The following is a 16,185-nucleotide window of genomic DNA, read 5'->3' as shown; positions in this document are numbered from 1 at the left end:
AAAATGACACTTCCCTTGCTTTCGTTCATTTCTTACTCTACTCTCGCACCGTGAGGACTCGTTTCATCGGGACTAAGCAGACAGCTCGTTAGTCCTTCGGTGGTAAGGCACCACGAAAGCAGCTCGGATAAGCGCACCAGCCACAGGAAGCGTGAAGAAGCCACATCGCTATCGACCGGGAACTTTCCGTGAAATTCATCGCTATCAGAAGTCGACCGAATTGCTGATCCGCAGCTACCTTTGCAGCATTTGGATCGTGGAATTGCTCAGGACTTCAAAACCGACTTGCGCTTCCAAAGTTCCGCGGTTATGACACTGCAGGAGGCTTATTCGAAGATACCTATTTGTGTGCTATCCATGCAAAACGCGTCACATCATGCCCAAGGACATCCAGCTGGCCCATCGTATCCGAGGAGAGCGTGCTATATTAGCTTAGCATATAATCAACAGCCCTTTTCAGGGCTCCAAATTTGATGGATTGGAGCTCAGAAAAGTTTTTTACAGGCCGAACTGAAAGGAGCATTTAGCGAAAATCGCGGTGTCGATGATAATTCGATACCGATAGGTGCCATGGATATGGATTTCATAATGAAGAATATGAAATACATGACATGATGTAGTGAATATATCCCCATATCGAAGAAATCACTTTGATGAAACTGTTTACCGTTTGTCGTTTTTAAGTGTTGGGAAAGGGCATTATTTTTGCTGAGTAATTTCCAAGAAAAAATCCATTCCTTCTTTAAGCGTGATTCATTCTGCTTCGGATCAACGGAACAGTGATAATCATTTCATACAAAAGATAAAATGTCCAAGAGTTATATGATTGCTATTTATTGAGTCGGAAAATTGTTTCAATAGCTTAATGATAGCTTCGAAAACAGGTTATAAAATGACGCTTCCTTTGCTTTCGTTCATTTCTTACTCTACTCTCGCACCGTGAGGACTCGTTTCATCGGGACTAAGCAGACAGCTCGTTAGTCCTTCGGTGGTAAGGCACACGAAAGCAGCTCGGATAAGCGCACCAGCCGCAGGATAGGTGAAGAAGCCACATCGCTATCGACCGGGAACTTTCCGTGAAATTCATCGCTATCGGAAGTCGGCCGAATTGCTGATCCGCAAGCTACCTTTGCAGCTTTTGGATCGTGGAATTGCTCAGGACTTCAAAACCGACTTGCGCTTCCAAAGTTCCGCGGTTATGACGCTGCAGGAGGCTTATTCGAAGATACAAATTTGTGTGCTATCCACGTAAAACGCGTCACATCATGCCCAAGGACATTCAGCTGGCCCGTCGAATCCAAGGAGAGGGTGCTATATTAGCTTAGCATATAATCAACGGCCCTTTTCAGGGCTCCAAATTTGATGGATTAGAGTTCAGAAAAGTTTTTTGCAGGCCAAACTGAAACGAGAATTTTCGTTTGGATGCCATACAGCATCGAGAAAATCCCGGAAAGATCTAATCGTTGCTGAAAAATAATCTGGGAATTGAAGAATACATCCATGCGAAAGAGTTTATTTTAATGTTTTCTAATTATATGGCGAACACAGCGACCAAATACATTTGATTTCGTAATTTTTCAATCAAGTGTAATTAGCTGGAAAGCTTCTGAAGATTATTCTTTCCCATCAGTAGGATATTTTCGTATCCAATAATGGATGCATAACATGAAAAACGGAAAATGTTTCGTATCGCCAAAATTATATAATTTTCAATCGATTATTGCTCAGTCGCCGAAATTTTCATACTCAGAGAGTTCATTCCCCTCTAGTTTGCCTTCCAAATTGCCATCGTAAACCACACCTTCTATCGATTCAATCACGCACGAAAAGCATACTGAAATGATATTCTGGTGGTGAAACCCATTCATTTTTCGTGAGGCGTCGTGCACAAATTACGTAACGCGATAAGGGGGGAGGGGTTAGATGTTGCGTTACTTTCTGTTTATTAGAGATAGGAAATTGCGTTACGAAAGGGGGGGGAGGTTCAAAATCCGGATTTTTGCGTTACGTAATTTGTGCACGACGCCTGAGGACATCGACAAGACAACATCGTTACTGAACGAGCTGAACGGCGAGGGATCGAGGTATTCATTACCTGGCTTGACCTGATCTGAAATGCAATCAGTTTGTTTTAACTGTGAGGGAGCGCAGAAAAGCCGATCGATCAGAAGGAGAAGAGAAGGTGACCAAGAGAGTATCAGCATCGAAATACGGTTCCTCGGGAAGACATAGAAGCAGCCGCCACACACACACACATACACGCGCCCAACTCTTTTCGTTTGCTGGTTATCGAGAGGAAACCTGGAAAAAAATGATCGTTGCTGAAAAATAATCTGCCAGTTCCCCTTGGAATTGAAAATTACATTCAAGCGAGTTTATTTTAATGTTTTCTATCCATATAATACTGCGACCACATACATTTGGTTTTGTGATTTGTCAATCAAGTGCAGTTAGCATGAAAGATTCTGAAGATTATTCTTCAGAACAAGGTTTTTTGTATCCAATATTGGATGCATAAAACCTTGAGCCTCCAACGTAACGCTCTCGTTTTTGAAGTCACCCAAATATTTATTTATTCATTCATTCAGGATGGATTTAGATTCAACTTCAAACAAATGATCTCTAAATCAACGATAGTCCTACGTCACCCTTGCGGTTATACCATAGATATAACCCACTTCCTGTTTTTTGGAAGGTTTAATGGCCCTGAAAAGCGCCTTGTTTTATGGAATGGTTAAAATTTAGAAAACTTAGTACTCGTGGTTTTGAAAAAAAACCATTTCGAACGCCCTCGATGCCGTCTTGTTCTGGATTTGCCTCCAAAGCAGTTTGTATAAAGAACAAACTTTTTTCTTCTGCTACCTGATGCCGTTTTGCGATTGCGTTTGCCACTCGCCACTCGCTGCAACTGCCTGTTGTCTTGATGTCCACCGAACCGAATGTGTTCTGTTCCGAATGCGGGTTTTCTTATCGTCGCGAGCAGCTCTGCCAGCTAACTCGATCACTTCGGCGGCCGAAACTATATAACGCCGGCTAGGTGGACTGGTGCACTGGTACTAACGCGCTCGGCCTAGCTACCCTTGCGGGGAACTCCAGATCAACACGGTTCGAGCGGGATTTTGCCTTTCCCTTCACTTTTCCTCCTTTACCATGTCCAGACATGGCTGCTTGGGTTGGTTTGTTGATGTGTTGTGATGAGAACCGATGTGGTGTACGGTTTGAATGAGAATGATCGTTACGGCAGCGGAGCGGGGATTTTTAAGCTGACTGGCTGGCTCGAGAATTACGCATGTGTGAGACTGCGAGCAATGTTTCGTTCATTTTTTTCTTTTTCCTTTCCAATCGTGCTTCATTCTATTTCGCTGCTGCTCTGGTTGCCCGTTTTGGTCGGTACGATCTGAGGAGCACAAAATGGACCAATCAAAAATGGGCACATAGTGCATTTTGACAATGCTTGATATTTCACAATTATTCAATTATTTATCTCAAGAAAAATGAAATGTTATTCGTTATGATAGATGCGTAGATATATTTCCTATCAATTGATGCAAAAACCTTTGCGATCTATTGAGAAATGCTCGAGTTATAAGCGTTCCAAATCTTGCATTTTTTCCTACTTGTTCAGTGCCTAGATTTCCATTTCACCCCCTATATCTTCCAGTTAGACGTAGTCCTACGTCAAAAGTTCCCAGGAAACAGTGGCAAAAAATGCACACTGTGAAACGATCAGAGCATTCATTCCACCCTACTACAATATCAAAAGTGTTAGATCAAGCTTCCACAACAAGCATGATTCCCACTTTCAGCGGTACGAACTCAAGCCTAAAAGCGTGCAAATCACTCCTATTATGCCATCCAGAGAGTTGTATCCAATATAGCCACCGGCACCGGAAAGGGCATCCCAATTATCGACTTCTCCTTCACCCACACGTGAAACCCTTTCCCCGTCCGGGGGGATCCCGCTAGAGGCACACACGATGAAATCGACGGTCAAGGCTCGCCGGTGGCCACCACGCGTGTATCGTTCCGTTTTCGACACAATTTCAAACAGAGTAATTCAGAAAACCATCAGCAATTTTTGAACGCTTGTCCCGCGTGCCGATGCTGATGCTGCAGCGGCGGGTGAAATATGACGGAAGCATTACCATTTGCTCCCTGCGAGTGCGGCGGAGACAACGTGGTCGATGCTTGGAGGGGGGTGGGGGTGTAAAGGAGACATGCATAATTTATGAATCCCCGGAGTGTAATGCGGGAATAATTAAATTTATCTCGATGGTCTTTTGATTGTGGGGGGTAACGATGTGACCGACCGCTGTGTGTTTGCCTTTGGCGGCGGATGAGGAAAGTGTTGATGGTGATGCTCTGGATTGAAATTGAACCGACTTGGAAAGATCCGACAACTGGGGGCCAAGCCTTAACGTATCCGAAACTAGGATTTTATGGGGGTAACATGAGATAGCTTACGATTCCTAATCGATCCAAGAATTTATGTCCTATTATACCCAAATTACTTTCATTTCTCTCTGATTGAGATTTTTCTCCTAATGAAACTGTCGTTTGAATTCTATATTTCACCAATTATCATCATTGTTTATGATTCTGGTTCCGAAATTGGATGGAATTGGAAAGTAATTGGTGGGAAAAGAAAACGGTCCGCTTAGCCGATTGCTGTCCCCTCTTAATTTGTTTACCTTCATTAGGGATTTGGAGAAAAAAAAGTCCGCCTTTATCAACAATCCTTTCTGCCGGCCTGTAAATAGTTTATTGGATGGAATCTTTTCCTTGAACACTTACCCAACATTGGGTCGGAACAATTTTCGTTTTATGTTTTTGTCTACCACTTTGAAGAATGTAAGCATGGTCTCCTTGGATGAGGTTAGAGTAACAATGATGTAGGAATAATTTGACAGCCGTAAGGGGATTCCTCGCTAGCCTTTGCACGATGAACGGAAAAAAGGTGAAATCGTGTTAAATTCAAAGTTTGACTGGATGAAAATTTATCCACTTTTATTGTGTTGCACGGCGCTTTCGTCCGTGACATGGCCTCTTGACTCAATCACTGCATCTGACACCAAGGACACTAACGAACCTCGCCCAAAAACCTCCTTCCCGCCGGAGGAAAACAAAAACAACCCCATAAAAGAATGTATCCGAGAGGGTGTCACACAAAGTGCAAAGCGTCGACAGCAGAACACTATTTTCGTGATTTGCATACATACTACAGAGTGCGCAGGAGGGGGTGGAAAAAAAAAACTTTACTGCTCAACCAAACCAATGGCAAACGGGCAAAACATCGTTGCCTCGAGTCGATATATCACTCATCATCACTCATCCGTGGGGAACTGGAAGCAGCGGCAGGATTCGGGAGAGGGGAAGGGGAGGTTGGGTGAAAATTCTAAACGATGCCACATTTACAGATCATGTTCATCGTGCGGCTGGAGTGATGCTGATAGCAGCCGTACAGCATAGTGCATGGTGTAGAGTGTAAGTGGACCGTTAAAATCTTCAATCATCCGAAAGAGAGGAGGATCCGCACGAAGCGCGTGAATAATGAAACACAGTCATCAATTAGTGAAAGTGACAAATTTCATATTTTGTTTAACGTTGGTGTGGCTGCAGGATGTCCCACTGGTGGGACGAGGAAGCGCGGAAGTGGCGGGAAAAGCGACGACGGGAACAGAGTATCTGCCATCGATTAGTTCAGAGGGAGCGATCGGAAGCACCGGTGGAAATTACGCCATAGCTGAGCCCTATAAGAGTGAGTATTTGAGTTAACATTCGTTCGCAAATACAATTTTCTAACAAATCTGACTAATAAAGAATGAAAATGAAAACGAAAAAGTCACAGAAGGGCTGTGTCTGAGACACGACCGCATATTTGACGCAGGATTCCGTTAGGCTATCTGTTGCATGCTGATTTTGAATATGTTTGAATAATTGCATCGTTAAACTCTTTGATAATGATTTGGTGGCCATGAGAAGAACCGTTTTATTTGGTTGTTGTGTATCGTTTGTTCACTCGACCAGTGTTTACTACCGAATGATGATTACAGGAGGATGGTAGTTAACGGGTGTTAAATAAAAAATGAGAATTTTTTCAATCACACATAAAAAATATTTTTTTTCCAGCGATTTCAGTATTTTTTATTAATAACATAATGTATTCTCTTCAAAAAAAATGTCAGTGAATGTTTGAGTAAGGGCCGTGGTCTGCTGTTCGACGCAACTTTGTGGCGATGCTCTCACAAGAACGTTGTACGGCACTTACGTCCATTTTCCGGATTCTTGTAGTCAGTTGTTTCGTGTCCTTGGCCATCCAATTGTTTTATACACTAGGACAATGAGTGATCCAAAGAAATCCTCTATTGGGCGGCACTGGGGCAAGTTTGTTGGGTTACGATCTTTCGGCACGAACGGTATCTTTTACTCCTCAAGATACGCCAGCGTCTTCTTGGTGTAATGGGAAGACGCCTTGTCCGGCCAGAAGACGTACTTCCCATCCGCGTGATGCTCGTTCAGGAACGGCAGCAGGATTTTATCGAGGCACTCTTCTCGATAGATTTGTTGATTGATTGCCAGACCGCTCGGCTTAAACAAAGGCTTTGAAATGCCCCGGTCAAAAATGGCGATGTACAACATAACCTTTTTTTCAAACTTGTGCTTGAACTTGTTTTTCACTTCAGGCGGTGTGGATGACTTGTCGCTGGAGTAGTAATTATCATTTCCTGGAATATGCGTTTTGGACAGCGGAAAATAGCTTTCGTCGTCCAGAACGAAAGACGTCCCGTGGTATTTTTTGGTCATCCACCGACACTGTGATTTAACCGTCTCAATCTGCTCCTCCGTGTACTCCGGCGACCTCGTCTTCTTCCTGCAGACGATTCCTTCCAACTTGAGGGTCCGATGGATCAATACGTGGGAGCAGCCATATTTCCGACCGGCGTTACGCAGGCTGGTTGCGTCCTTGTTGTCAAACAGCTTCTTTAACGATGTCTTCCTCTGCTTCGTCATTATCGTCACCGGACGACCACTTCCGACCTTCCGCTCTACGTTCAGCGAACCCAGGATACGATATACCGTACTGACAGGTACATTTTCTTCCTTAAAATGTGCCACCGTGAACTTTTTTCCTTGGTGAAAATGCGTTTCGTAGAACCGTACAATGCGTTCGCGGAGCACGTGCTGTTTCGACGCCATCTTTGCTTTGACTAAACTCAAACCAGCAAAACCAAACACGCCTACTGTTTCTAGGGAGAAGTTGGATGAGATACGATGGAAACTGCCTTCTGTGATCCTAGACGAGATGCCTCCTGTGTTCTGTATGGAAGAAATTAAGAAGAGAAAAATTCACCAATGTAATATAAGCTAACTAGCTGACTTGACAAACGTTTTTTCTGCCGTATAAATTATTCCTAGTGAATAATGTGATTTGGTTGTGAAAAATAACTAATGTATTGTAAGTGTGTTCGGATGATTTCACTTTTTCTATCCATTTTTTATGACGATCAAACGAATATATGAGAATGGGATTCGTGACATACAGAGGAATGGAGACGATAACCGTCGATAATAATAAAAAACAAACTATTAATTTTCTTATTTCAATGTATTTTATTTACGTAACTGACATGCTTGATGTAAAAATCGACGGTCAGATTCATAACTGTTGGACTCCGTTTATGGATTGAGAAACCAAAGATACGACAAACAACTTCATTGGAGCGAATATACCGTCCAATTTTGTGTAGCACATTATTTAGTCATTGGCATTCAATCTTGGAGTGTTCAAATCGGTATTCTAGATTTGAAACAGGCATATTGCCTCCCCTCATTCACGGTCTTTATTTATTACTATTCACCGAACTGCAGAACACAACAATCATTTGAGCATTGAATGTTTTGTCCATGATACTACCCAACAATTTCACAATTCGATCGAAAGCGAGTTTTGCATTCTGAAATCCGTTCGATTCAAATAGAATCTATGCAAATGTAAATTGCCTTGATAAAAGAAAAACATACGTCCAAATAATTCATCCGTTTTTGTGGAGCAATTTTCTCTCTATCAGAATAGCAGGCCCGAGAGTAATTTTATAGTGACAACTTTAAAATTCGGACTCGATGTTATTTGAATACTTAGAGACATAGTCCTGCCACTAACTTAACTATTTCTCTATATTTTTACTCACATTTCTGCCAACACTTTATCCATAATATAAAAACATTTCCAGACACAACTTTCGTTCCAGATTTTTACCCATTTACAAGAAATGTGTTCCATTTACATTTGTCGTCTCGAAAAATGTTTTTCTTCCACCCGAAAATTCGTTACGATTTTGGCAGAAATGGAACATTATCACAACCTGATTAAACTTGAGGCGAATGAACATGAGTGGAATATCCGAGGCAATTGCATTATCGATTTCCTCAGGGTGTATTTTGTTGGCAAACCAAAGTAAAAATGTGTATATGCGATAATCTTCGCTTCTGACATTTTATCGAATACATCCAACAACGTGTCGAATCGAGTACGTGTAATGTTCTGATGAAACTTATTAAAAACTTCATTTTTATTTGAACACGCGTGCTGTAGTGTCATGTAAATGCATTGCATTTTAGTAATGGCAAAAGCTGTGCCGGCGTTGTTCATGATAGCATCTCGCAAGTGAATTTATTTTTCCTCACACCGCTCACGGCATCGTAGATTTACGTTGCTCTGACTGCGTCGACTTATCATACAATACACATAAAAAAAAAACCCTTTGAGTGCCCTTTCGCCTCTCGTAACCACGTATTCATAAATTAATTCGAAATAAGTGATGATTTTTTATCCCATCTGCTTGTTTTATTAGACTCATGTAGCACTTTAGCTGTAACATTTTTTCATCGATGATCGATAATGTTGTAAATTACACAGTAGCCATTTAGGCGTAGGAGTATTCCTATCTTATCGATGAACATGTTGTTAATTACATAATGTCGCCTTTTTCGGCGTAAGAATATTCCTATTGTTCGAATGTTCACAGTTTGACCGTTCACAGGGGGTAAGTGATGATGTTTATAATAAATGAAGTACCTGTGATACGATCTCGTTGTTTACCGAGCATGTGTGATTTGAAGAATTTCAATAATTCATCGCGCTCATTCGATAAGGCGTTGAGCTTGCCGGTGGTGCAAAATTAAAAATTAGGGATGGGATTGAGAGAAAGAAAAATTAGGTTTTTATGTAATTTTTAGGCAAATTGAAAAAAAAAATCAAACAAAATATTATTCAGAAAAATAGTTTTTTTCCTGCATAGGACCACCCTAATCAATATCAATTATTCAGTAATCGGTGTCCCAGTGGTATATAATATAGTCTACGACCTATTTTCACGTCTAACACACATTTTGTGTATAATTTCATTAAAATCGGTCGAGCCGTTTCGGAAGAGTTCCGCCACAAACATCGTGACACGAGATTTTCATATATAAGGTAAAGTGACCGAATATCGCCCTCTTTTATTTACATAAAAAATGAGGCACTTGAAATTTTTAAGTTACTAGGGGTATTCCTACATCTCTTTCCTATGACCCATCAGAGTTTGAGGTCGAAATACTGAATAGTTTGGCCACTGCGATTTGTTTTCAAAAAAAATCAAATTTGAAATTTTTGGAAAGTAGTGCCTAATACCGCCCACCAAATTTTTTATTCAAAAAAAAATTTAATATTGCAAAATATAACTGTTTATTATGATCTAAAGATTAAAAACTCAATACATATCAATACATGTCGTTTTAACAAGTGGTACACGTGTAATTCTTCTTATTCGGTGCATCTTCAACGGCAGCATCACATGCTACATGAGCCCACTGGTAGCATCTACAACAGGATACCCAATCTTCTCCGTTATGATCCTCGGAATAAAATTTCTCACAAAATTGACATTTAATCAAATTATAAAATTTGGTGTGCGATATTGGGGCATTGAGTGGGCGATATTAGGCAAACATCGTGTTTTGAAAAAGTGTTGACAAAAATTATGGAAGCTTACTTTGATTGAATCCGCTAATCGATGATTCGAAACGTCGTTCAATACTCTCCAACTTTCATGTATCACATTTGCAAATTTATGAAAATTTCTATTCTTAACAAATTTTTCCAAATCACTCTGAAAAGTTTTGGAAACACGCGATTTCTTCTTCTGCTCAATTTTTTATTTTGCTTGATGCGATACGGATCCCGACAACATCTGTATGAGCAGGTACCTACTAAAAGTAGTCGTGTATTTTTTTACGACCAGATCGCATCATAAACAGACGAGAAATCGAGGTGAGCGAACTTAGGCTACTGGGCGATATTCTGTCACTTTACCTTATAGAAGGTTATCAATACCGAACACAGTTATCATTTTTTCCCATCAGTAAAAACATGTTACTTTATTACAGAGATAACATATTTGAAATGAAAAAGGTAATTTTCTTTTATGATTTTTACTTTCTGAGTTTTTATTCAACCCAATGCGAATTTCAATTGGACTAACAACACCTAAAGGGTGTGTCACATCAAATTGCATCACGGAAAAAACGCTGTAGAAATTCGCCCAGTAGACCGATTCTTTTGAAAATTTTAGACAGTAAAATAAAAACTATTAAACAACTTTTGGCATTTTCTTTTTATTCATACTTCGAGCCCAAGCCCGTATGCTCGCACCTTCCTCTTTACCCCGTCCATAAGGTTCTGTACAACGTCAGGTTGTAGTTTTTTTTTAACAGAAATCCATTTTCTCTTGAAGTCTCCGATTTGACAACTTTTGGGTTCTTCCGGAGGGCCTGTTTCATAATCGCCCAATATTTCTCTATTGGGCGAAGCTCCGGTGCGTTGGGCGGGTTCATTTCCTTTGGCACGAAGGTGACCCCGTTGGCTTTGTACCACTCCAACACGTTCTTTGAATAGTGGCACGAAGCGAGATCTGGCCAGAAGATGGTCGGGCCCTCGTGCTGCTTCAATAGTGGTAGTAAGCGCTTCTGTAGGCACTCCTTAAGGTAAACCTGCCCGTTTACCGTGCCGGTCATCACGAAGGGGGCGCTCCGCTTTCCGCAAGAGCAGATAGCTTGCCACACCATGTACTTTTTGGCAAACTTGGATAGTTTCTGCTTGCGAATCTCCTCCGGAACGCTGAATTTGTCCTCTGCGGAGAAGAACAACAGGCCCGGCAGCTGACGAAAGTCCACTTTGACGTAGGTTTCGTCGTCCATTACCAGGCAATGCGGCTTCGTCAGTATTTCGGTGTACAGCTTCCGGGCTCGCGTCTTCCCCACCATGTTTTGCCTTTCGTCGCGGTTAGGAGTCTTCTGAACCTTGTATGTACGCAGGCCCTCCCGCTGCTTGGTCTGCTGGACGAATGAACTTGACAAATTCAGCTTATTGGCGACATCCCGGACCGAACTTCTCGGATCACGTCTAAACTGCTTAACTACGCGCTTGTGATCTTTTTCACTGACGGAGCATCCATTTTTGCCGTTCTTCACCTTCCGGTCGATGGTTAGGTTCTCGAAGTATCGTTTTAGTACTCTGCTAACCGTGGATTGGACGATTCCCAGCATCTTACCGATGTCCCGATGTGACAACTCCGGATTCTCGAAATGAGTGCACAAGATTAATTCACGACGCTCTTTTTCATTCGACGACATTTTTCCAAATTAACGAAAAATTGACAGTGAAGCATGGCCAACGTGATCTATACACTCTTATCTGATTATAAGCGAAAGCTGAAGATATAATTCCTAAAAATTAAATTTCTACAGCGTTTTTTCCGTGATGCAATTTGATGTGACACACACTTTATTCAGCCTTTCCATGACAAATCGATATAGTTGTTCTTAGATTTTCGTCAAAAGTGGTAATTTTGTTCTTCATCGCAAAACATTGGACCCGTATTTTTTTATGTTTTAATAGTGTGCCCATTTCCATTTTAGAGTGGTCCGAAAAATCAACTTTTTCTAATTTTTCCAAAAAATTGACTTTTTTATAACTTTTGAACCACTAAATCGATTTAAATCCGGGATTCTCAAACTACTTCGGGTGAGATACCCTTTTTCCAGAATGGAGTGATCCCATCGACCCCTATAGCCAAATACCTATTAAAATTTAAGCTCTATCTTATTCATACAAAACAGTTTCTAATTCAAAAATGTTGCGGTTGGTTAAGTGAGTGAACTTGACATCATTCTCTTGTCAAAAAAAAGACGTTATATTCAGTGAATATCAAGTGTAATTATTAATTTTTAATACATATCACAACAATAACACTTTCTATTGAAATATTAGTCATTCTTATAACAAGTTGGATCTTGAAAGAGGTCGATTTTTAGATCTGGTCGACCCTCAAAATCAGTTTTCGTTTATATCGACCCCTGTGGAACCGGTATCGACCCCAAGGGGTCGATATCGACCTTTTTGGAAAACCCTGATTTAGATGATCGACATATCGAATTGAAGCTAGTTACCTTTCATTAAAAAATATTGAACTTGCAAAAAAAATGGATTTTATTTTTGTAAATATTGATTGTAGTTGTTTTTTTGTTGTTTTCGTAGCTTTGGACAAGAGGGCGCTATTTTTTTATACTTTTTTTTGGAAGCTAAAGATTTTTACATAACATATCTCGATATCAGAGATGCTATTTTTTCGTTTTTGAGTTATGATTTTTCAAAGTTATAATATTTTCTATTAATAGGCTAGGGCATTGAAGTGCGAGGTGCGATTTCACGGAGGCAATACTAAATAGCATTATGTAGCATTATATTTGATACTTGCAAGTGTTGTCTCCACGCGGTGCCAAAGATATATTGTTGTAGTTATGAGATGTGGAATAATGGTGCGGGTGCAACATGTATATAATCGATTGTAGCCGAGTGTATGTCAATTGCGAAAAATGCCACCGAGGTAAATTTTCAATGCATTGACATGAAATAAATTGCGACATACAATGAGCTAGTGTATTGTTCTGTGAGGGCAAGAATGAATCATCAATCAATTATCGTCAACTGATTCTACAATTAAAAAACCATTTCAGAGATTATTCTACTAAGCAGTTGTTTCTGAAAATTCCCAGCATTATAGAATAATATACGAAGTTATACACAAGCGACTTATATAAAATAACAGCGTAGTTCTACGTCAATAACACGGTCGTATCTTGGACACAACCTCCTATAATTTTTTTCCAAAAATTTAATTTTCATTGTTTTTTGTTGTTTCCAGCATTTTGAATTGGTGATTTAACAAATAATATGCATGGAGAGAACATTGTTGAAACTCTTCCTAGTGACAATTTTTTGCTTTATTACAAGTTATGGTCGAACAGTTGAATATGTTTATATTAACGCCTGGTATACGGGATGCGACATTTTGGCTCATTTCGAATTAAAAATATACAAGTCTTTTTGTTTTTCAAAAGTGTTGAAATTTCTATGTGGTATACCTATCTCTGCGGATGCGTCAATTCGACGCGATCGTAATGTAGACAACATTTTGATTAAACATGCTAACACCACATCAGTAATAAAAAGGAATATACCGACAATACTTCGACCCGTTATCACCGTTATCCGATATCGTAATCTTAAATGAAAGAAGTAATAAACAACAGCTGCCGAAAAGAAACAATTGAAACAAACAATCGCAGAATGTCAATTGATGTCAGAGTGCGAAGAGATTCTGAACGCGTCAGTTGTTCGAATATTGAAAAATAAAATACTACAATATTTTTTGAATTAGTAATACTATTATGGTGAACCTCAGTTTTAAACTATTTTGACAAGAAGACCTTCTTTATCATCTAAATATGTCTAAGAAAGGAAATAAAAATTTGCCAAACATAGTTCGTATTTGTGAGGTGTGTTCTGGTTTTGAAGAAGATGAAAATGAAGTGATTCAAGAAAAGGCACTTCAAGTTTTGAAAAGAGAATGGAAGAGTTCAACCACAAAGTTACCACAAATGCGATGCAAATCATTCGATTTGTGCTATGTGATAAAAAACCGGAACGATCCAAACATTTACGCACCGACAAATTTACTATGATATCCGAAATATGGAATCAATTTACACACAAATATATTTTAATAGACGAGCAACTGTTCCCATCTAATGCTTGCTGCAAATTCACATAATACATGCCAAATAAGCCGCACAAATTTGGCTTAAAGTTTTGGTTGGTAGTGGATATTCAATTTAAATACGTTATAAAAAGGTTCCCTTACTGGGGTAATGATGAAACGCGAACTTCAACACCCTTGGGCGAATTTGTAGTTCTAAGGTTAGTCGAACTATATCTGCATCGAGGCAGAAATACAGGGTTTTCCATTTCGAGCTTCCGAAAGTATACAGCCCTGCGCTGACAACCGTTTGACATAGCTGCCAACCAAAGCGTCATATCGTTAGTTGAATGTCTGCCATTTTACAATATGGATCGTTTTAGCATCGCACAACGTGTTAATTTTGTTAAATTATACTATAAAAATGATGAAAAACCGGCAAATGTTTTTCGAGCATTACGGACGGATTTTGGTCGTCATGGACGGCCTACAGAGCACACAATCGCTAATGTAGTGCGTAAATTCGAACAAACTGGATCCGTAGCGGATATTGTGCATCATCGTAATATGCGTTTGGCCGAAAATATTGCTGCTGTCGCTGCCAGTGTGGAGGATGACCCGAATGTTTCGATTCCACGGCGTGCTCAGCAATTGGGCATGTCAAACACATCATTGTGGCGAATTTTGCATTTGGACTTGCACCTACATCCATATAAAGTCCAACTGGAATGCGTCGGGCATACGTCGATTGGGTGAACGAACAACAGCAGCAAAATGCTGAATTTTCGCATCAAATTTTCTTCAGCGATGAGGCACATTTCGAGCTCGGTGGCTATGTGAACACCCAAAATTTCCGTATATGGGGCTCAGAAAATCCACACCTGATTGTTGAGAGGCCATCGTATCCGCCAAAAGTCACTGTTTGGTGCGCATTATGGTCTGGTGGAGTCATCGAGCCGTATTTCTTTGAAAATGAGGACGGCGAGACGGTAACTGTGAATGGTGAGCGCTATGGCCGCATGTTAATCGATTTTTTTTGCCACAAATTGAAGATATGGATACGGATGACATGTGGTTTCAGCAGGACGGCGCCACGTGCCACACAACACAACCGAACATGGCCATATTGCGAATGAAATTTGAGGGACGCATAATTTGGCGTTTTGGTGATGCCAATTGGCCGTCCAGATCATGCAATTTGAACCCGCTAGACTTTTTTTGTGTGGGGAAAAAGAAAGACCGTGTCTATGCCAACTCTCCGCAAACTCTTGAACATTTGAAAGACAACATTCGTGAAGTTATGACCGAGATACCGCCCCATATGTGCGGAAAAGTAATCGAAAATTACCTGTTCCGGATCAAGGTGTGCGAGGAAGCCCTAGGTGGACATTTGAATGATGTTGTATTTCACACATAATGGCATAAACCAAATTCTAATTTGAAATAAAAGTTTCATCGAAATTCGAATTCTAAGTGTGTTTTATTTCAATTTACTTTCGTAATTTAAAGTTGGAAAACCCTGTATAACCACGGATTATTTTCTCACAAGTAATCCTACAATTTAAAAAGTAGTTGCAAAAGAACCAGTTTTGTCAAAACTAATCGAGTCACGACAGAAAAACGAAGTTGTATTCTTCGGAACATTATTATAAATCTTACAACTAATATGTTTTATTGAGGTTAGCATAAACACCTCATGAAATGATTACGGCAAAAGCTGGAGGGAAATTTAATCCATTGCGTTTGGAGGTGACACTATCCTAGATGAGGTGGCGGGCGCCTAGGAACACCTACGCGGGCGACCGGTAGACCGCGGATTACCGTTTGGCCATTCCGGATCTAGGGCATTGATGGGACTAAAATAAAATCGTGGGGCATGTGATGAAACAACTAGCTGTAAATAATGGAAATCTGACGTGGCACATTTTGGATTTGCATTTTTTCATAGATAACTGTGTTCTACTAGTCAAGCCTTCTCAATTGATACCCATATTGATGGGGTTCTGAGAAAATATGTATTCCACCATTATGTAGCGGCCGCCATCTTGGATTTACATTTTTCATCAATAATTGTATTCTAATAGTCAAGCCCTTCCATTTGATATCT

The 16,185-nt window shown here is 40.3% G+C and overlaps 1 protein-coding gene across 4 annotated transcripts in view; it reads left to right on the top strand.

Moving 5' to 3' along the window:
• Nucleotides 1-16,185, top strand: part of LOC129766294 (cubilin) — a 174,907-nt gene that overhangs the window by 20,533 nt on the left and 138,189 nt on the right. For all 4 annotated transcript variants that reach the window (XR_008741459.1, XR_008741458.1, XR_008741457.1 and 1 more), the window contains exon 2: nucleotides 5,418-5,758. Coding sequence is in view for 1 of the 4 variants with exons in the window: in XM_055766820.1 (XP_055622795.1) it covers nucleotides 5,551-5,758 (208 nt within the window). In the remaining 3 variants the exon portion in view is untranslated. The remainder of the gene's footprint in view (nucleotides 1-5,417; nucleotides 5,759-16,185) is intronic.

Source organism: Toxorhynchites rutilus, chromosome 1, assembly GCF_029784135.1.
Source record: "Toxorhynchites rutilus septentrionalis strain SRP chromosome 1, ASM2978413v1, whole genome shotgun sequence".
Classification (NCBI taxonomy): Eukaryota; Metazoa; Arthropoda; class Insecta; order Diptera; family Culicidae; genus Toxorhynchites; species Toxorhynchites rutilus.
This window is presented reverse-complemented; position numbering and strand designations above follow the sequence as displayed.